This window comes from Emydura macquarii, unplaced genomic scaffold (assembly GCF_026122565.2).
Source record: "Emydura macquarii macquarii isolate MOO-44397 ecotype Brisbane River unplaced genomic scaffold, CSIRO-AGI_Emac_v2 contig_2457, whole genome shotgun sequence".
NCBI classification, from domain to species: Eukaryota; Metazoa; Chordata; order Testudines; family Chelidae; genus Emydura; species Emydura macquarii.
Window position 1 is genome coordinate 865,253 of NW_027132594.1, and position 22,277 is coordinate 887,529.

At 38.3% G+C, this 22,277-nt stretch overlaps 1 protein-coding gene across 1 annotated transcript in view; it reads right to left on the minus strand.

Annotated features, from left to right (window-relative positions):
- BIRC6 (baculoviral IAP repeat containing 6) overlaps positions 1–22,277 on the minus strand; it is a 354,060-nt gene that overhangs the window by 268,298 nt on the left and 63,485 nt on the right. The window contains exons 13-21 of the mRNA XM_067562654.1: positions 18,978–19,138; positions 17,159–17,290; positions 14,181–14,312; positions 13,696–13,874; positions 11,087–11,217; positions 10,430–10,591; positions 10,174–10,305; positions 9,767–9,864; positions 2,259–2,406 (exon numbers count right to left, since the gene is read on the minus strand). Of these exons, the coding sequence (XP_067418755.1) occupies positions 2,259–2,406; positions 9,767–9,864; positions 10,174–10,305; positions 10,430–10,591; positions 11,087–11,217; positions 13,696–13,874; positions 14,181–14,312; positions 17,159–17,290; positions 18,978–19,138 (1,275 nt within the window). The remainder of the gene's footprint in view (positions 1–2,258; positions 2,407–9,766; positions 9,865–10,173; positions 10,306–10,429; positions 10,592–11,086; positions 11,218–13,695; positions 13,875–14,180; positions 14,313–17,158; positions 17,291–18,977; positions 19,139–22,277) is intronic.

Sequence of the window (22,277 nt, forward strand, 5' to 3'; positions counted from 1 at the left end):
TAAAATATCATACGGTGCCTTCTAATGCCTGAGAAAAGGAGACACCCCAGAAGCAAAGACCACATGATCACTAAGTGTAATTGAAAAGATTCTGATCCAATGCTAGGCAATGTTGATTCACTCATAGGATCAAAGCAGCAGTACAACAGTGACTGTGGAAATGACGAGACTCTGGAGTACTTTGGAGATGTTTAACAGCTCATGGAAGGTTCAGTTGAAGCTAGGGCTGAGCAGAGAGTTGATGGCTATCTGTGTGATACTATCATTCATCTCCCACAATGAAATCTTTGACAGCTCAAGAGGGATATGCAACCATCCCCACTTCATAATTGTACCCCACTTGACCTATCCCTTCTCAAGCAATTTAGTCATGTGGCTTTTTTCCATGGCAGTAGTCAGTCACCAAAGGTGTATCTGCTCACTCACAGACAACAGGAAGCTAGCATTAATTTAAATGAACACCTGCTTCCACATGATTACCAAGTGATGATAATGGTGAGAAAAAACAGGACACAGAAGTTGTAGGGACTCTAAATGAGCATATACTCCATAAAATGCTCCTTTGGTGAAAAATTTAGCCATGGTAGTCATCTTATTTATAAAAGCACATCACACATGCTACCTTTTTCCTGATGATGATTTGATTTTAATTATTTAAGAATTGGGGGGGCGGGGGAGGGAGTAAGACCAAGCAAGAGATTCAGAAATTTGAAGGGGCTCCTAGTAGACCACAAAGATGACATTTCACATTTTGTTTTTGTTGAATTTAACTACATACCATTGCATTCATCTTTACCTTTGTAAACATGCAACATCCCGCAAATAGGTCAGTAGCAGAAACCTCATTTTCTTATTTATGATGGATGGATGCATGGATATAAGCAGTTTTGCTTTATACACATTTTACAACACGAGCTGTACCATCATGGTTGTGAAATATCAACTGCAGAAAAGGCAGCAATTTTGCCTTGATTTGCTATTAAAGCCACATTGGGAATGCCAAGGAGTAATCAGCATAATCAGCTCATTACAAAGGCTGTGATATCTACATGCAATGAGAAAGATGCTTCTGCTGTTGTTCATCTCAACTGCAGAGATACTGGAAAGGATATATGGATTTCCATCTAGAGATTCAGGATTCTCCCTAATTTATCCTTTATCAGACCCCTCACATTTTTAATAAGCTTGACTAACAATGGCAAAACAAACCACAATTGTCACAATCTGCAAGAGGTATGTCCAACAGTAGAGTACTCCATACCATTGTAATGAAGCACTGGAAAGTGCCACCTATGGAATTGCCAAAACCAGTTTCATTGATACACTCTCACGCTCTCCAGAAGTTGATCAGATTGGTCTGCTTAGTGCAAGAGATCAACCACCACGAAAGCCTGGAATAGTACTGCTGTTTAATTTATACACGGACCCATTTTTCCAGGGAGTTAGTGCAGGTTTTTAGACCCAGAATTTGGCCTTTGGTACCAGCAGTTTAAAAATATGGTGGACTCAGCGATGAAAAAGTGAAAAAAATGCTGCTTCGGAACAGAGTTTATGGATCTATACTCTGTATATTTTGACAAGCATTGTTAACAATTTGTGTGTTAATGGTTGTAACTTTTTGAATCTCAATGTCTACAAATTGTTGTCTGACCCCCTCCAATTTCCCTCAACTGTGAAAATGTAAATAGACAAAAATCTTTAAAAATGCTTTAAAATAAACAATTGATATCATCAGTTGAAATTAAAAAAAAATAAAAAGCCGAATTCTGCCAAGTCTATGCGTTGGATTCCTTCCTCACACTCAAAAGAGGGAATCCTCTGGTCTGTTCTGAGCTTGACAGCTGTTGGTGAACAGATGTATTGCATAAAATATCACACAATATATATTTGCATTCGCACACTATCAACAGAGATGGTTACCTAATTCCCTCCTTGTCGCTGCACCAGTTAAATATAATTTCCCAAAGCTGTGTTAATCAATGCTTATTCATAAAACAAAATATTGCAAAATGAATCTGTTTAACAGCCATGTTCGTTTTAACTTTTCAAAAGTTGAAGATCACAAAAATTAAGATCAGAAGAAGAGCCAAATCATACTTGTAACAGTATTACAAACTGCAGAAAGGAACAAATTTTAAAAAGATACTTGACAGTATCTAAGATCATTCAAAACACCATAAACAAACGATTTTTAATTTGAGTAAAGGGCCTGCTGACAAGAAAATGTGAACACAAGTACATATTTTCCCTCTCAATACCTTGTTTGAAGTAAAGCTTCCATGGGCGTTAGCCGGTCCTGCAACTGTCTGGACACAGCAGTTAGTAAGGATGCACAAGCTGTACTGCATCCTGCCAAATCTTCATCCTTCACATAATTCAGCAATACAAAATACCAGTACACAGATCCTAAAGAAGGGAACAGGAATTTCCATTCAACAGAAATAGGACTAATGTTGCATTCAAAAAAAGCTCAAAATAAAATAAATTAACAAAAATGACAAAATAAAATATCATAAATGTTGACAATGAAATGTAAAAACAGTCACTTCCTAAAATGTTTTACCATTTAGCATCATTAAAGTATCTTAACCTCCATCAGAATTTTACATTTGCACATCACCTCTACTGTAGAATTCCAGAGAAGAAAGTTCACGGGGAAAATGTTTTTACTAAAGTAGTTCAGTTAACATAGTAGAGAGTGTCAAAGTAATATGCATTAAGTTATACTGTAAGAGTGTAACTGTTTGTAAACAATCCCTGTAGAAACATTCCCATACTAAAAATGTTAACTTTAAAGTTAAGATTGCTACAGCAAGTAACATTAGCAAATACAAAATACCAGTATTGCCTTAGTTAGAAAACATAACCATGAAAAAGTACAGAAATAGTAAGTTAAAATTACATTAATGTTCATGAATTCAGAGATGAGGAAAATTAACACATGATGTAACTGACCCTTTTCTCTTTTTTGTGTAAGAGTCGCTCAGTTTTTCTAATTATGGCATACTATACAATTAATAATGAGAGGATAGTTATTATTAAGATTACGATTTTATCATGGTGGTCATGGATTCCGTGACTTCTGCAGCTTCAACTCTCAGTGGCTGACGCCGGGGCAAGAGTTGGGGCTTACTCCCCTCCCCTGGGGCTGGGGCTGGAGTCGAGATTATGGGCCATCCCCCCACCATGGCTTCAGCTGGGACTAGAGCCAGGACTGTGCTCCCCTGCCCTTGGCTTTGATTGCAGCTGTGACTGTGCACCCCTGCCTCCAAGGCAGGACTCAGGCTGTCCTATGGGGCTCCAGCTGTCATTCCTCACCTGCCCCCACCAGCTCTGCCCCCCAGTTATTTGTAGTAAAGTCACAGACAGGTTGCAGGCTCCTGTGAATTTTTGTATCTCGCCCACGATCTGTCTGACTTTTATTAAAAATAACAGTGACAAAATCTTAACCTTAGTTATTGTGTGTGTGTGTGTATTATATATATATATATATATATATATATATATATATATATATATATATATATATATATATATTTCAGGATATCAGAAGAGAGAAACACACAAAAGTGTTTTATTTACACTACAGCATTATACATCAATGTTGTCTCTTTCTAATGTGTACAGAATTTATGCTAGTGTTCTGTAACTAGAAGGTGTGTACAATTTATCCTTAAGACTACTGTTTACATCAGAGAGAGCAAGACAGCTACGGTTATTAAAGAACGCTTTGTGGGCTGAAACAGCATTAAGTATATTTGGGAATTATTGTTTTTTTGGTATTTTTTTTAACCTTAAGAACTATGTTTTTTGTCAACTATAACTTGGTGACCGAGAAGTTCAAGTTATTGGAAGATCAAATGCTAGAATTTTTTTTGTTTTAACAGTATTGCATGGAATTTTATGTACATTACATTAACTTAATTTCATGCTTTCCAATGCATTTTTTTAAACTAGCAATCCTGATACCTATATTTTCTAATGTTTGTTACCTCAGCAACTATAACCAATTTTGATTTCATTTTATTTTCTATATTTAAACAAGATACATTAAACAGACAAAACTTTTCTATTTAAAACATAGAATCATAGCAATGTAGGACTGCAATAGACCTTGGGAAGTCATCAAGTCCAGCTCCCTGGGCAGAGACAAGACCAAGTAAACTCAGACCATCCCTGATAAGTGTTACATAAAGAGCCAAGAGGGCTGTTGGCTCGTCCTAATTCTTTTACTGTTTGACTCTTTGTAGTTCACTTTTTTGGCACATCTCTTAACTGTTTGAGATAATCAGTTTAGTGTGAAAGAGAGAGAAAATATGCAAGTCACTGAGCTGTGAACATCTGTTCTAGTCTATTTGCTCTTATCCCACACACTATGCTCAGAGGTAAAAATGTAGCAAAGTGTATTTAAGAGGGGGAAAAAAACAGATTCCCAGGTAGAAACTCTTTTCCCCAGAAGGCATACAGAGCCTTGTTAGCTCCTGCTTCTTTATGGTTGACCTAAAGAAAGGATAACACCATTGCATAAGCCAAGACTACATAAAATGGGTGCTCTCCCTTGCCAATAACCAACTGCAGATTTTTCTTTTCAGTCTTCTCTCACGCACCCCTCCTCCAGCACACTTCTCTGCTGCTACGATGGAGGAAGGGAAGGGATTGTGGGAGTAAGAGGATGAGACCCAACCCAACTAACTATGTTGTCTGGACTAGGGACACAGCAGCAATTGGCTGAATCTCCTCTCCTGACTTTATATGCACTGCATCCTTGAGGGAGTACAAAATTATGGCTCATTATTTAAAAAAATTGATACATTCTTGCCATCATGTACAAGTAAAAGAAGGATGGACCAGTGATTAGGACACTAAGCTAGGACTTGGGAGTTCCTTGCTCTGCCACACTTCCTATATGATCTAAGGCAATGTTTCTATGGCAGGGACCAGCTTATTGCCCTCCTAAATTGTGTCAAATTGTGTCAGGGAGGGCCTGAGCGACCAGCGCTGGTCCACGGACTGGTCGTTGAGAAACACTGATCTAGGGCAAGTCACTTAGCCTCTCGGTGCCTCAGTTCCCCATCTCTTAAATGGAGATTAGTCCTTTGCTACCTCCCAGAGATGTTGTGATGGTAAATACATTAAAGATTGTGAGATTCTCCGAAACTACATGAATGGGGGCTATATAAGTACCTAAGCAAACAGGCTGACAGTGGGATGAGAAAAAGCTAGGCAAGCAGGTGGGTTTTGTTTTGTTTTTTTTAACAAAGAATCTTTTAAGAGAGAATCTTGAACTGTGGGAGAATTGAGGAAAAACACTTACTAGAACAGCTGTCACAATAGTGTTTTGCTGGTGAATGTGTGGGAGCACTGATCAGGATGGAATAGTCTCAGAGGCCTTGCACTGTCTAGTATTTAAGGTATAATGTTAGCCAGCTTGATCTAACAGCTTTAGAAATTCTAGTTTAGACAAGGCATGTTTAACTTGACTAGTTTGCACATGCTGAAGTACAAGTCTACACACTCCCAGACTTGTACCTGAGTTTGCACAATACAACTTGTCTTGTCTAAACTAGCATTTTGAAAGGTTTTACATCGAGCTAGATTACATTACCTGTATAAATCTGAGTTAAAGGAAAGCCAGTGTGTGATTCCCATGAGTACTAATGAGGAAAACAGTAGCAAACTAATTTTACTGCTTCCTTACAGGGGCAACAAGGTCAGTCATCATCAACTGTGGGCTCAGAGAGAGTGATGCCCTGTCCTGCTCCCTACCCTGAATTGCTAGCTATTATGGTCTCAAGTGGATGTTGTCTGCCACCCTCTCTGCCTCTTATTTTCAAGACAATCTTCTAGATCCTTCAAAGAGGAGGATTTCCCAACAGCTGCATGTGGTACAGCTGTCCCAGTGTCTCCTATAGGGTACTGCTTAAGGTACCTTTGAGAGTCAGATATGCTGAGCCCCATAGCAGGCAGGCTGAGTAATGCTCTGTCCGCCTGCAGACTGACAACTAAGTTTAGTGAGCTGGCAAGCCACACAAACACACACGACAGACAACTAATGTACACCATCTTCATCGGCTGGCAGTGAAGAACTCTATCCAAGTATCTGGACTAGCACAGAGGATCAGAGAAAGCTATGAAAATATTTTATAATATTGCAATGTCAAAGAGACGTCAGATTTTGGCCCAAAGCTGTCAGATATGGATCATTAATGTTACACACTGAGGTGACCATTTAGCTCCCTGAAATAAATGACCTAATTTTCAGAGATGCTGAACAGGCAGAACTCCTTCGAGGCCAATAGGAGTTGTGAGTGCTCAACATCTTTGAAAAAACTAGCCACTTACTTAAGGAACCTACATATAATTTGGGTGTCTAGTGTCAACCTATGAACCAGACAAAGAGTGCAAGCTACTTGTCATCAGCTGTAAGACTGGTTCTCTCAGACTGTGGTAACTATACTTTATCATGTGCAAAGAATATGTATTTAAAAATTCATTAGGCATAGGGCAAATGGAGTACTGTCAAGTAAAATGATTTTTAAAAGATTCCACAAAAATTCACTTCCCTTGATAATTAAAAATGATTTGGTCACAGATGAAAAGAGAAATGAAGATTGCTTATGTGATCTTATTACAAAAACCTGTGAAAATAATTAGTTAGGAATTTTTTGTGTTGGACATGCCAGGAAATAGGTAATTTCTTTGAAAATTCCTGGGTAATTTTAGTATATAAATTTTTATATTTGTAGAAGGTAACCATCTCTTGAAACCATAATTTTGGTTTAAGCCAGAAAAGTTGACAGGGAACAGTTAAAAAACAAACACAGAAATGTCATTAAGACTCCTTGAATGCAGTGTTGTGTAGTTATGTTGGTCCCATGATATTAGAGAGACAAGGTGGGTGAGGTAATATCTTTTATTAACAGAAGTTGGTCAAGACTCCTTGGCCAACAGCCAAGATGTTACTGCACCCCGAAAGAGGTATTGGTTTGAGCTTAAATTTATGTTTTAAATGTGTATAGGACTATATTCCAAAGAACAACCAGTTACAATACATAAAAAGTGGTTAGTTAATTTAACTATGCATTCCTTTTGCACCATAAAATCAGACCTAATGATATTTTGGGAGTCATCTAACCCTATAAGTGGAAAAACGTCAAGTTGATGCATTGGTCTCACTATTACTGTCAGCAGTTGGGACCGGAGGGAATGGAATAACCCACAAAAAGCTTCTAGAGCTATGGGTTCTTGTGTGGAGAAGGGTATTGAAGTGGTATGGGATAACATGGGTAGCCAATAAACGAGTGGTGGTTAATGTGTCCAGCTGACTGGATGGGCTACCTGCTGCCTAGGGTGCTGATAGAGACTGATTGATCTCAACCGGATATGAGAGGCACATACTTCAGATAGATTAAAAAATTAATGTTCTCCCCACCCACCAACCACACCCACTCTATTGGGTAGAGGATTCTATGGCTGAAAGGGGTTTTCCTTAGGTTGGCTGCATCCAGGCTGACAGCAGCCAGGGGAGTCCTTCCATTTCTTTTTTTAAACCCTGAACTTGGGATCCATCATTTAACCAGATTTCATCATATTCATCACAATATTCCTGGTAACACCAAACACCATTTTTGGAAGAATTTGGTAAGCGGGTAACAGAACGCAATATATTTTCAGGATTTGATATTGCAACTTGTTCCCCCTAAACATAAACCTGTTCCACCAGATCCTCCTGTTCCTTCCTGCACTTAGATCTACCAGGGTACCTCACCTTTACCACAGTTAATTTCTACTGAGCCATCCGATAAATGCATCTTAACTCCTCAATCTGTTTCAGTCAACTTAACTTCTGTATCTTCTCCTTGACACATTTAATCTGACATTTCTTAAACTTCTCTTTCATCGCTTGTAAATTATGAGCCAGAGATGCATTTAAAGTATTCGCTCTCTCAAGCTGCAATTTAAGTTACCCATTCTGCTCCTTTTCTTCAAACAAATATTGAACTGCCTTCAACTTTAATTTTCTCCTCAACTCCCTTTTCACTCTGATACAAGCGATCAACACATGATTCCACGGATCAAGCTCACATATTGCATCCAGCGCACACGCAGCACTTTTATGTCAACATAGTTCTTTATCAACAATTTAGAGCTCTTTTATTAGCCAGCATTTTACTGCTAGCAGCATTTTGCGAAGTCTATTCTTATATTTCTTTAAGGGTTTCCCTCCCCACAGGGCGCCCGGCTGCAGAGGCACAGCAGTGTGCTATACCCCTGGACTCATGACAATGAGTGTCAATCTCTACACTGCCACCATTATCCTATTCTTGACAAGTAGGCTGCAGCCCTGCCTTGTCAGAGCCATCAAGACTGATTACTGTGGTCCCCTATAGAGGCCATCAATTGTTATGAGCAAGGGTTTTATTTAATAATTAAAGAGACTTCAGAATCAGTCACTTGACTGATCTGACACAACAGGAATAACCACCACGCAGTACTATATCTTGCCCAGTCAGGTTAACTAAATCGAGGTGATCAGAGAAAGGGTTACTTATAATATGAATGGATAGTACTGCTTAGTTACTAATTGCAAAGAATGTACTTATGGGAGCTGTACATGTGATGTCACCATTCCAAATTTTTGTTTTACCCCACAGGCATACATTGTTATTGGACAGACAGTTATGACTCTGATTCCAATATCTGATAACATGTCTACAGCTAATAGCAAACCAGGCCATCAGGATGAAACTGAGGAGTATGTTCCCATTTTGAATATACATACCACACCCTTGTCCTTGAATCTAAAATTCTTATTGAATTGAAAAATTACCCATATCATACACAGGGCATCCCCATGGGGGGGGGGAAGGTACACTTTATCGGGGCCTGGAGGCACTGTGTGGCCCAGCCTAGGCTACAACCCCCGTTACGGGAAGGGGCCCATGTTAAAAGCTTGTACTGGGCCAGAAAATATTACGCTTGGGCCCTGGTCATACAGATTGGCAACAGTATGAAAAAAGCAAAGGAAAATCTAAATTGGTTAACACGTGATGGAGACTTTGACCTTTTAATCTTATACACTTGAATTGAAGTAACCTTTGATTTTGTTACAAATGGTTACAGTTATTGCAGTAATTCTATTCTGCCACTTACCATGTAGCAAAAATTCAAACATATGCTTTATGTGCTGGTTATGTAATTTTAATGAAATGATTTAGTGTTAGATACTTTACTTACAGCTTTTTTGCTTGTAATTAAATGAGTGCCACTAAAATTAATTTTACAATGACCAGGGGGGATGGGAAAAAGGGGGGGCGGGCGAGAGAAGGGAGGGGTCTTGTTGACCCATGGACCAATCAAAGAGTGTAAGCTACTTGTCACTGGATGTAGGACTGGTTCTCACACTGTCATCATTATACTCCTATGTGCTGTCTAATTAACTTGTTATCTAAATAAATCCAATCAAGCTGACTGATCCTGAGGTCTCTCTAATTACTAAATCAAACCCTTGTTGGTAACACTAGGCATTCTGTTTTAAAAAAACATTATAGAAATCAGTCTCTAAACTAATTTAACAGAAGAAGCACACTTATGAAATAGAACATTAATACGTGGGTATTACACAGGCTTGACAGGAGCACTACTGCAAAAAACAATTCATGATAGTCAAAACAGAACTTGTTTTTCTATCAAACAAGAATGAGGAAAAACATATCTAATATAGGTATGCAATATGCCTATGACAGCAAACGTATTTTATACATACCACCAGTTGCAGCAGCAGGTAAAAAAGATATATTGTCAAGCAAAGCCTTCAGAAGAACAGATCCAAATCCCTGTTGACTTGGGTCACATTTGCCATTGCTAGCAAAAAAACAAATGCTTTATGAAAGTTCATATTTCATTCTTCTTGTAGCCCCTAAGCATTATGATACAATTGCATCAAATGTTCGAAGACGTTTGTGATATAAATATGTTCCCACTGGGGGAAATTAACTTAGCTGAGACAAGCTCTCACTTCCCTTGTAAACATATTTGAGCATATGTATTCCCAGGTTAATGGCTAGTATATTAACTTTTCTAGCTCCCACCATATTAAATTACATTGCATGTTTAAGTAGAAAGAATTAACCTCAGAACATGTATTACACAAACTCAGAATAAATCACCAACCTTATGCATAGTGCTAGAAACCGTGCACATTTGTGGGCTATGCTCCGCCCTGCTTCAAAGAAGCAAACACGTATTATATCAGAAAGACATTTACATGTTTTAGAAAGTAGGCTCTCATTTCCCTCCTTTGAGCTGTTTAAAAAAAAAAAAAAAAAAAAAAAAAAAAGTAGTATTTTGGAGAATTATATAAGCATTTATAAAAGAAATTTGATGCTGAAGAGTAACTACATGAATTTAATTGAAATTTCAATTCTACCTGCCAGGTCCATTTGACTGCACTCCTGCTAGCCAACACAGCGTATCTAATACAAGGCTCTGAGCATGTTCCGTGGTCAGACCATCATCTGTCTTTTTGCAAAGTGTGTTAAGAAGTTTCTCATGGAATTCTGAAAACTGTAACATGGCACAGCGTTGAACTCTAAAGAATAAGATTAGAAACAGAAAAAAAGTTGAACAATTGAAGTAAAAAACTGATAACTTAGCATTGGCACTAAGTTTCTTTAAAAACAAGACAACTTATAGCAAAGAGTGAAAGATTTTTCCTCAAAAACTGAAGTCTGATGCACTGCTGTAAACTAGATCATTGAAACACAAATCCCTGCTAGTTATATTTGCATTCGCAGGCAAGCAAAATTTCTCACTACCAGAATACGTCCAATTACACACATTTATGGTACTCTAAGTGAAAACAATATCAATTTTTGATATTCCATTACAATTCACATGGTATGGAGATTTAAGACCCATGTATGACCATTTTAGATTTTTAAATCATTTATTTCTTGTGACCACGGTCGCACCAATAAACTAAATTTAGCAATCCATACCAACTTTATGACAAATCACAATCTCAGTAATGAAGTTGAAAGCTTTAACATTTAAATAAAGCATGTTTACAGAGAGACAAACTAACCTTTCCTTTGAAACTGAAGTTTTTTTAAATCTTCGAATAGTTACAGACACCTCTTGAAGTAAGTCACACCCTCTCAAGTTGTCAGATTTTCGTGAAGAATTGCTGGCTTCAATTTTATTGGATGACTTTTCCTGACATGTCAGAAAAAAAAATCTTGGTTTCAAGAGTTATGGCATTCATAACCCTTTCATTTATGCACCACGTTCAGCTGAAAGTGATATGTAATTTAAATTCTGAAATATGTAGTACTTGTCAATGGTACCGTATAGACAATGAGTATAATTCTAGCTTTATTTTTAAACCAAAAACTAAGCTAAACAAGTTTCATTTGTGCCCTAAAGATCCCTAGACTCAAGTTCTGATAGACGGTAAAGAGGAATAAGTTCCGAAAGTAAAAATCCTCAGTTGAAAAACCCTTCTGGTGATTCTGGAATGTTTTGGCTCGGGAATCAAAAGAAGGAGATTCCTAGTTTATTTTAACTGCTCTGTTGGAGTAAAAGTTGAAAGGCAGTTTCAGGTAATTTATTTACTGAGGGCCAGCCATGTAGTTGGCACTGTAAAATTGACAATGGTCCCTCCCCTCAAAATCTAAGATAGACAACAGTTCAGACAGACAGAATACTTCAAGCATCATGTACCAAAAGCTGGTCAGATCTCGGAGCAATTTTATTATATATTACAGGTGGAGATGATAGCCTTGCCTATTATTAAGTCTGCCTGAAACTTCCCATTATGAAACACCATTGTCAACTGCTTATAACTGCCAAACTTTAACCATTTGTGCTGAAGTTTTCCATGTTGGGTGTCTGCTTTAAGGTGAGTTTTTTGGAAAAAAATTCAGCCAAGACTGTTCAGCTGTTTCCTAAGAATGAGATGAGGCAAAAATAGGTTGTTTGGCCCACGTTAAATTCTGGCAACCACTCTGTCAAGCTCTAGTGCCCCCATGCTTTGAAGCAGGGTCTTGAAATTTGGCAAAGGATGGCCTTCTGCCTCTTGCTGTCCCTGTGAAAATCCCCACTTAATCCTCAGGCTAAGCCACACTTTCCCTGCAATTGCAGTTTTGGATTGCTGCCGGCTGTGCCAGATCTGTGCACCTAAATTGACAGCATGCAGATCTCTCTCTCCTGTGCTCTCCATGACCTGGCAGCATGGACAGTAAAGCTATCGGATTCAAATGCAAAGAGGACAAGAGCCAGACCTGAAAAAGGGTGCAGGAAGAATAAGCTGGGACAAAAACCCATGAGGAGAGGAACTGGTCACTGTGGCAGGGAAAGGAGAGAAGAAATAAATTGGGACTGGGATTTGCAGTTAGGGGAAAAAGACTGGCTGGGCAAAGAGACTGGGAACCAGGGAGAATGACTGACTGGCCGGACAAAGACTGGGATAAGAAGCAGAGTGGGGGTAGAGGAGAGGGGGGAACCCCACACTGGAAACTGGCCACAGAGCACATGGGAATCAGGAACGTGGGCAGGGTAGAGGAGAGACCAACAGATCAGATGAAAAGCCATAGGGAAAGAAACTGGGTTTATATGGGTAAGGAGAGTGGGAAGAGAAGCCTGAGGAGTAGGTTACGAATGGGATTGTGACAAGGTGTCAGGAACAGGGAAGGTAAGAACAAGCTAGAGGATAAGGAACAGAAGGGAATGATGCTTGGAGGGGAATGGCCAGAAAAGTCTGTGCCCACTAGAGTACACTTCACTCCAAAGCTGGAAGGGAGCCCAATATTCCTGAGACTCACCAGCTTTCTGCTGTCAGCAAATGTCTGTGAAACCCACTGACAAAGTGTGCCATCCCTCTCTAGTGCTGATCTGAGTGAAGTATGATAACCTATTAGGGCCAATGCTATCAGTTATTCCACCAGTTCAAGAGGCAGAGGTCTGTGTGATGGATCTAAATGTTCCTACACTGCTAATGACTCTTAAAACTGTCAATATGGGTCAACATGAGGAAATTGTTTTGCTATTTATTTCTCATCTTGGCAATTAAACAAAAAACCTATATTAAAACAAACTTAAGTTTGCAAAGTTAAAATAGGAAAATATAATATGTGATCATGTAATTAAAGACTGTACCATAATGCAGGTTCAATATGGGAACTCAAAAAAAGGTTGTGCAGGCAACCTAAATTCTGTTATTTCTTATCTTTTTAGTGCTTGACTTTGCATCCTTAATAATGCTCTTTTAATGTAGGATTTGCATGTGCGTGTGCAATAAAATATTTAAGTGCTATGGTATGTATTTTTAACTCCCCTGGTTTACTGGTGGGCTTCAGAGAAGAAGGACGTTTAAAGAAGTATACTGCTGGTGAACTTAGATACAGAGGGAGTTCTAAGAACAATGGGAGACCTAAAAGACTTGAGTGTGACAATGGATCTTTTACTGTTTGATAGTTATCACTACACCTTTAGCTTGAAAAACAAGACCCTGAATTCCAATTCTGGTAGATATAAAACTTACATGGTTAATCAAAACTTCACTAGGATTTGTTTTAAATATCTTATGGTAACTGTATAAGAGGATTTTCATTTCCAAAATGGAGGTTTATACAACTGATTCTAAAGCTTTAATATACATAAAATACAGCTGCAACTATGTTCATTATTCAATACCTTGCCTGCTGCAACTTTTGCCAATAGTGAAGCAAGAGAATTCCCTTTACTACTTTGAGGTTTTAGAGATGGTATTCTTACAACAGGCCGGATCCCACCATTGCAAATTTCTTCTGTTCCTCTGTCGTTCACTGCTTTAACATGGATTAAAAATGAACGGTACTTGCCACCAGCCATACCTGGAAAAAACAAAAAGGGAAAAGAGCTTCTACATTTGTACTATATCAAACTGAAGTGATTTTAAATTGATGGCTAAAATTCACAACCACCTGAGCTGAATGAGTGTTTTTGATAATTCAGTATGAATTCTCAGCATTAAGAACGGTCACTTAAATGTAGATTCATATGGTGTAAGTGGCTCATAATTAATACGGTCTTATGGAAAATTAATCTGATAAATCCTAACCAAGATTGCTCAGTTCAGAAGTATTGGGTCAACTCTACTAATGCAAGTTTTACAGAGATAATGTAATACATTAATTTACCTTTAACAAGCTTTGGACTTGTTAATGTCAACATTCCAGCATGTCCTGACAGATCGAGTCCTGTAGCCAGCCATACTGGACCACATAGTATGTCTTCTTTATGATCCTCTAAAAATGTACACAACCTAGGACCTTAAAAAACACAAAATAATTTAAGTAGTATGGATATCAACTCATCAAATAAGGTTAGCTTATAAAATAAGTTATTAATTTTCATAAATTAAATGTATATAAAACTTCCATTTAGATTGTAAAAGTTAGGTAAGCTGACACATACTTAAGATATAACTACAAGCCATGTTCTAGTCAAATTATGTTCTTTTAATCTGCAGAAAATTCTCCAAGTACAGTTTTCAGATACACTGTACATGTAACACAGCTGATGCTCCAGAAAGAACATCCAAATTCAGCACAAGTTTGTGAACTGTAGAATGATGAACTGATATCGTAGTTTTAGCCACAATTATAACAGGTCCCAGTTAAAAATACAAGCTCGTGTTAAGATTTCATTGGCAGCAGATGAAAAATGTCCATTTAAATAAGCCAAAATGAAGGAGATGGTATTACACAAAAGCAAATACTAAAACCAGGCTTCATGTTAGAGTCAGTCAAGATCTGCACTGCACATCCTCATTTTTCAGTTGCCATATTACAAATCAACTTAAACTTTGGGGAAAAAAAAGAATGGTAATAAAAGTTGATATTAGCAATGAGACAACAGAAGAGCTTCAGAGAAGAATGACGCAAGCATTTTTCTATAATTAAGTTACGAGACTGTCAACTCTTAGGGAAGAAACCACATACCTGTATGCATTTGTATAGCACCTAGCACAATAGGACACTTTGAACGCTATTGGGACGTTCAAGTGGGCTCTCAGTATAAATAATAATTGCAATTACTAAACTTTTTACCCACATTACCATCACCTGAAGTATAAAACTATTTTAAATGAAGCAATCATCGAATAAGCATATGTTAAACCTGAGCTGTATTCTAATTGCTGCTTCATATAAGAGTATGGAATATTTATTTTTACCAGTTCAATCTGAAAATACCAGTGTCGGTCACAAGGCCATAAAAAAATCTAATATTTATTGAAACAAATCAGATCACTGGTGACAAAAATACTGCAAAGGTACTTTCCATTCTTGTGAAATAATAAAAGTGAAACTGTTTGATGTACTTGTAAACATGACTCAGCACTTATTACATCCAATTAATGTATTAATTGTATTAATTGCAGTCTTAGAGGTAAACATTTAAAGTATAACAGACCCATTAATAATTAATTAAGAAAAAGGATCTTGTGTCACTTACCAATAATGTCCCAAAACTGATGCTTCAAAATCTTGACTGTAAGATAGCTGCTTCCTCCCTCTAACCCATTTTGCTGTCTGAGCTTACTTACTCTGTCCCAAACAAAACAGCAACTGGTGCTGTTCCAACTCACTAACTCACTGCTTCTAGTGGCCTGCAGGCAGTAGCATACTAGCACAGATGGGGTATCTCAGATGAGTTCTCAGAGGATCAAGAATTCTGTGTTGCCTAAAGCCACAGAAGACAACATCTCAGCTCGGTTGAGAAGCATCCCCAGTCAGATTCACTCATATTGCCTACATTTTTTTCCATCTACTTGGGCAAAGTGAAGAAATGAGACAAGTATTAAGAAAGAAAGCACATCAGGCTTGTGATAAATGGCAGTGGGAGAAAAGAGCAAGGCAGCTGATGGTATGGGTTGCTAAATAAGGATGAGTGATTGGCAGTAAGAATTAAGGTATTTATAAACAAATGTGTGGGGACAGGAAGGATAAATGAGGCACAAGTATGTAAAGAATAAAATGACGAACACAAAAAAAGCGAAGGAAAGCACAGAGTTAGGAACTAAAACCAGGCAGAAGATGGCAAGAAATAAGTAATGAATGAGAGGTGACTGAAAAATTGAAGTGGGGCATCAGAATTAGCACAGAAAATAGAATGATGGCCTGGAAGAAATAGCAAGGAGACAAATACAGAGGAAAATATTTTCTCCCATCCTAATGTAATAAACAAGCCTCAATTTTCAAAAGGAGAGGGCAGCAGGAAAAGGGAAAGAGGGATAGTTGGATAAAGAAATGATAGGAGGAGAGAAAAGGTTCCTAAGTTTGACCTGTGTACTGAAATTCTCATCTGCTCGCCTCTCTCTGCCTCCTCCCCATCATCAAAACCCTCCTCTACAAAGCTTTCCCTTAGACCAAACACACCTTGCAACAGTATCCTGGTTTTCTTTGAAAACCTGGTCACCACATGAAGCAAAGAAAGAAGGAAAGTAAGACTTAGCTTGAAGGAGTGACAGAAGTGGGGTATTTTTATTATTATTTTTACACTTATTCAGCTTCAAGACTTAATACTTTCAGGCACTCATCGCCCCTACACAGATCTAATTTGATAACCTTCCAGGCACTTTCTCTCACACGTTTTGGGGAAAGGGCTGCTATAATGTGCTAGACGGAGAAAGGATTGAGTGAGTTTAATAAGGCTGTAAAGCTAATATGACTAACTAGGAATTTTTAACTGGATATTTTAACTTTTGGAGGCACTGATGCTAAAACAAAGAAAAATTAGGTATGCAATAAAAAAGGCACTTTCCTTGAAAACTAGTTAATTGAAGAAACAGTTAAAACCAGGTTACAGCAGAAGACATGACAGATCAGCTTCACAGCTGATACACTATCATATTTCTAAATTAAAATAAAACCCTGATTTAACAATATCAAAATTAAAGTCCCCATCAGTTAATTTTTGCTTTCAACGGGATAGTCCCCAGGGAGAGGAGCAACAGCCAACTGTACTGAGTAGTGTGGATCAGTATAAACGTAAAGAATGTGCATTTTATTTATTTTAATTACTTAATATTTGCATAGGTTCCTATGTATCTTTGAACATTTTCATTTAATAGTTTCCACATGATAAATATGGGAAGTAACCATACTAAGCTCACATTGTGATTCCTCTACATCCATGTTCTGCATTTCTTCATTCAACTCAAGAAGTGCTGGTTTTCCATTTCTTTCCATTTCAATACTATGAGCTGGGGATAAAGGAAAGGTGATCTGTCTATCTACTGCTGTTTCTGGAAAAAAAAATATTAGCAAGACTTGGTAAACATTATGTAGTGTTAACGAAAACCATAAACATTAACTTCCATTGAAGAGCTATGATTTAAGTTTCTGCTCAAAATTCATTAAAATCATCATCTCCACTACAAAACCCTAAAGATGCTGACCAATTCCTTTTAATAATACAATTAGAACAGAACACATCATTTATTGAATGAATTTAGCCTTTGTCCTCAATTTGTTTCTGAGCAGTTTACCTGTCCAAGTTTAATTTTTGACATATAATTTCTACCAATCATTCTTGACCTGTACATTGCTCTCAAGCATTTATTTGCGTTTGATATTGAAAATGAGAGCTGTATTTGTTAGTTTGACTAGACCTATAGGTATTGCTTTCATTCCCTGATTAAGTAAAACTCTTAACATATGGTTTCCACAGCAGATATTCAATTTCATGAAGTCAAAATTTTGCTTTCTGCAAATATTCTGTAGTATGAGCGTCTCACCAGTAAAAAAAATATTCATAGAAACACTAACACAAAAGAGCAACACAACTAAATATAATTCAATTTTTTATTTAAATTAACATTACTGTAGCATTGAATTATTTGCTCAGCTCTAGTTAAACCCTATTTAGCTCTCCACAGTTTTACTATTTGAATAATGAATTTAAAAAAAAAAATACAGAACAAAAGACTACTCTTAAGCATTAATTTAAAGACCTAAACTTGCTGGGATAAATGAGACTGAACTATAAGGTCAAAGAGTAGCTTTGTTTTCAGTTAGACCAGCAAATAGGGGGTATTTTCCCAACTTTGGTGGGGTGATCAAGCATGCTTCAGTATCTTACAACTAATACTTCATTTCAAGTCTTAAAGAGCATAGGGCAAATGCGGGAGCATTTGTTTTCCTCTGTCCTGTGTTCACAGTTAAACTGTGTGTTGAAATTCTTAGCCATATTGTACTCTTAGAAAATATGCTTTCCCCACTGAGACACTGCTACTGTAGAATACTGTTCCCTTGGATACACAGCAGTTATTCTGTGATTTATTTATTTTTTAAAAAGACTCAGTAGTGCTCCTTTATGCCATTATTGAAATCTATGGGCTAAGCAGTGGGAGTTTTCTGAGAATGGCTCTGAATTTATTTTCTGTTTTCTCTTAAATTCACAGTCATGCAATCTTTATTTCAATGGAATTCTAGTTCTCCCCCTCCCCCCTTAAGGCACTCAGAAACTCAATAGGCATGCAAACTGAATTTTTAATTATGACCTGGAATAATTATGCATCTTTTTTTTTAAATCTTTTGACTCAGGAAAGGAGGAAGTTTGTTGTACAACGCAGAAACTGTCATTTATGTTTGACACTGCAACTTTCTTTTAATGCATTATCAGATTCTAGTAGTAGGACAACAACATGTAAGTTCAGCTCAAACTGTAGTTGCTTTAGCTATACTTCTTTCTTCTTTACATAACATTTAGGTTTTAAAAATCTGTGCCTATCTTAGACTACTTTAATGTTTTTCTGATTTTTGCTCCCCAATGTTTAATTTGTGCAAAGAAAGTTAAAATGCAAGATATTAACAACAAGTAAATGTAAAATTGAGATCTATAAACTACAACTCTTTACTTCATCTCTAATTAAATCAGTCAAATATCAGACCTAAAGAGTAACAAGTCTGAAAAAAGATCTCTTTTCTTACCATTGACTTTTCCTAAGCCTGGAGCTTTGTTTTTCAATAATGTCACTTGAATCTGTGGAATGTTTGTAATGTTTGAGTTCAAAACAAATTTGAAATCCACGTGTCCAACCATACAGGCTTTTGGCAAAACCAATTCAAATACATGTTCATCCCAGCTGTTGCTGTTGGAGGAAAAAAATATGTATTTTGTAACAGTGTCTACAAGTTCAGTATAACCAAACAAGCAGCAGCATCCAGTTTATTTTCTGTATATACTTCTCTAATATAGTGAGAAAATATGTAGTTTTACATTAGTCAGTCTAAACTTCCTTCATATTCCCTCAATATCCATATAAATCTCTGAAGCAAAATAAAGTCTTTTAAACTGCAGTTAATCATATTAATTTTAGGTAGGAAACATTAAAAGCCAACTGGTAAGAGGCTGAATCAATGTGTTTTGAAATTTTTTAAAAAATGGCGAAAAAGTACAGAACCTCATACTATCTGGATTACAATACCGCCTCCATAACACTTTAAATACTGGCTTAAATATCAAACAAAATGGTAAACAAAGAAAATGCTTTCTTAAACAAGAATGGTCTTCCAGTTGTTAAACTGTACCAAAGAATGATAGCCAAATAGTTGCTATCTCAGAAGTTGTTCTTTTTCACTGATAGTGTCAAACATTGCCACTTTTCAACAGTATCATGGCTACCTGCAGGAGGCTCAAAATAGTAATTTAAATTCAAAATTTTGAAATACATTTGACAATTCATACAGAATGGGAAGTGCTTCTTTCCATGTGCACACTCAGAAGCCTGTACTGAGCAAATTGGGTGCAGCTCTCTTTTAATGAGTCATATTTTCCCTTTTGAAGCCAACTTTGTTTTACACTTAAAGTGTAAACTTGAGACAATAAGTACCCCTCAATAATCAAAAGTTTCATCGTTTGACACACTACAATTTGCAAAAGTAGCTCAAATTGAAGAAAAAGCAATTAATAATGCTTCTAAGTGTTACACACATTTTTGAAAGTAAGAGGTTACTTACCTATAACTGAAGGCTGAGACATGTGGTCCCTATCTGTATTCCACTGAGGGATTATGTGCATGCACCATGTATCTGGAGCCAGAGCTTTTAAAAGTAGTAGTGTACGTTACTCTGCGCGTGCGCCCTTGTACTGCCTCATGGTTTCAACCGAGGCGATAAAGAACAGGGTGGACCAGCCGAGCCATCAGTTTCTTCTCCACCATAAATCTACCAGATTCGCAACAGAGGGGACGTAGGGTGGATTGGAATACATATAGGGAACGCACATCTCAAAGAGCCTCCAGTTACAGGTAAGTAACCTCATCTTCTTCAAGCGATGGTCCCTATTCTATTCCACTGAAGGTGATTAACAAGAAGTACCCAGTTAAGAGGAGGGTGCGAGGAAGATGATGGCACCATGGAACGGAGGACTGCTACACTGAACAAATCATCTGTCAGAGTCATGCACCAGGGCATAATGAGAAAAAAAGGTGTGTACCAAACTCCACATTACATATGTCCATAAGAGGCACGCCATGAAGCACGACCATAGTTGATGCTTGTCATCTCAAGGAGTGAGCCTGTATCCCATGGCGGTGGAGAAGCCCTGATAACTGATAAGAGTGCAACGTACCCTAAAACCCATTTTGAAACTGAGTGGAGTTGGCCTGCAACTTCATTCTTTCCACTATGGTGACAAATAGCCTAGGAGACTTCCAGAAAGACCTTGTCCTCTACAGGTAAAAGACTGGGGCCTTACAGACACTGAGGAAGTGAAGACATCACTTCTACTCTGAAGCATGCAGCTTTGGAAAGGTAGGGAGGTAAATGTATGGGTTGGTTGAGGTGAAAGCAGGAAACCACTTTCGGCAGAAGCCTGTGATGTAAATGCAGGGAAGCTATCCTCATGGAATGTAGTGAAAGGGAGGTTTGCCATCATAGCCCCCAATTCACCCACTCTTCTTGCAGAGGTAACAGCTATCAGAAAAGCAACCTTCATAGAGACAAAAGAGAAAGGGAGCAGGAGGCCAGGGGCTCGAAGGGCAACTTCATGGAGACTGTGAGGACAACAATGAGGTTCCACACAGAGGTGGGTGGAACGGGAGGATATGTTCGCACAAGGCCCTTCCAGAATTGAACCGTCAATGGGTAAGTGAAAACCCAGTACCCCTCCACAGGGGGGATGGAAAGCAGTGATTTCTGCAGCTTGCACTTTAATGGAGCTGAGAGTAAGCCCCAACTCTTTCAGAGACAGAATACAATCCAAGAGAATAAGGACCTATGGCCTCAGGGGACAAGGTCTTTCTGTTCGGCCCAGGAGACTAAACCTTTCCACTTGGCTTGATAGGATCACCTTGTGGAGATTCCTTCCTGCTACTTAAGAGGACATTTAGCACTGCTAATGAGCACTGGCACGTTAGCAAAGATATCATACAATAACTAGGCCTTCAGGTGAAGTGTCTGAGAATCAGGGAGTTGATACTGCCATTGTGTTGCGTGAGCAGTTCCAGGAACGACAGTAGCAAGAGTGGATGGTGTGTCAACATGCAGAGAAGAGGAGGACACCAGAACTGGTGAGGCCAGAATGGGGCAATCAGAATGACTGTTGCTCTTCCCACCGAAGTTTGTGAAGGATGTGATACAGAAGCAGTAGAGGAATGAAAGCATAATTGATGCAGTCCAACCAGTTGATAAACAGGGTGTCACACTGGGAGTGGGCTCCAAACCTGCCCCTGGAACAGTACTTCATGCACTTGGTGTTGGTGTGAGAGGCAAAAAGATCTCTGACCGGGATCCTCCAGCAACCAAAAATGTCCACAACTACTGCATCATGCAGTTCCCATTCGTAGTCAGTCATGAAATTCCTGCTGAGAGCATTGGCAATTACATTCTGAGTAACTGCAGGACATAGACCACTGACAACAGAATACAGTGTGCAATGCACCACCTCCAGAGGCACACTGCTTCCGTGCACAGCACTAGAGACCACATGCCCCACTGCTTGTTTATGTAGTAAGCTGTAGTGGTGTTATCTGAAATGATGAGAACATGCCGGGAGTGAATGGATAGAAGAAATGCATGATGTTAATGTGCATCCTGGACTCCCCAGCAGTCCAAGTTCCCTGTGTCATGTGTTCGCCCATGTGGGTGCTCCAGCCATCAAGTGATGTATCTGTTATGATCATCACGCCTGGAGAGGACGGAAGGAAGGACATTCTGGAGCAGACTTGGTCCGAGTCAGTCCACCACCAAAGGGAGAAGAGGACTGGGGGGGAGGTGGGGGCGGCAAGG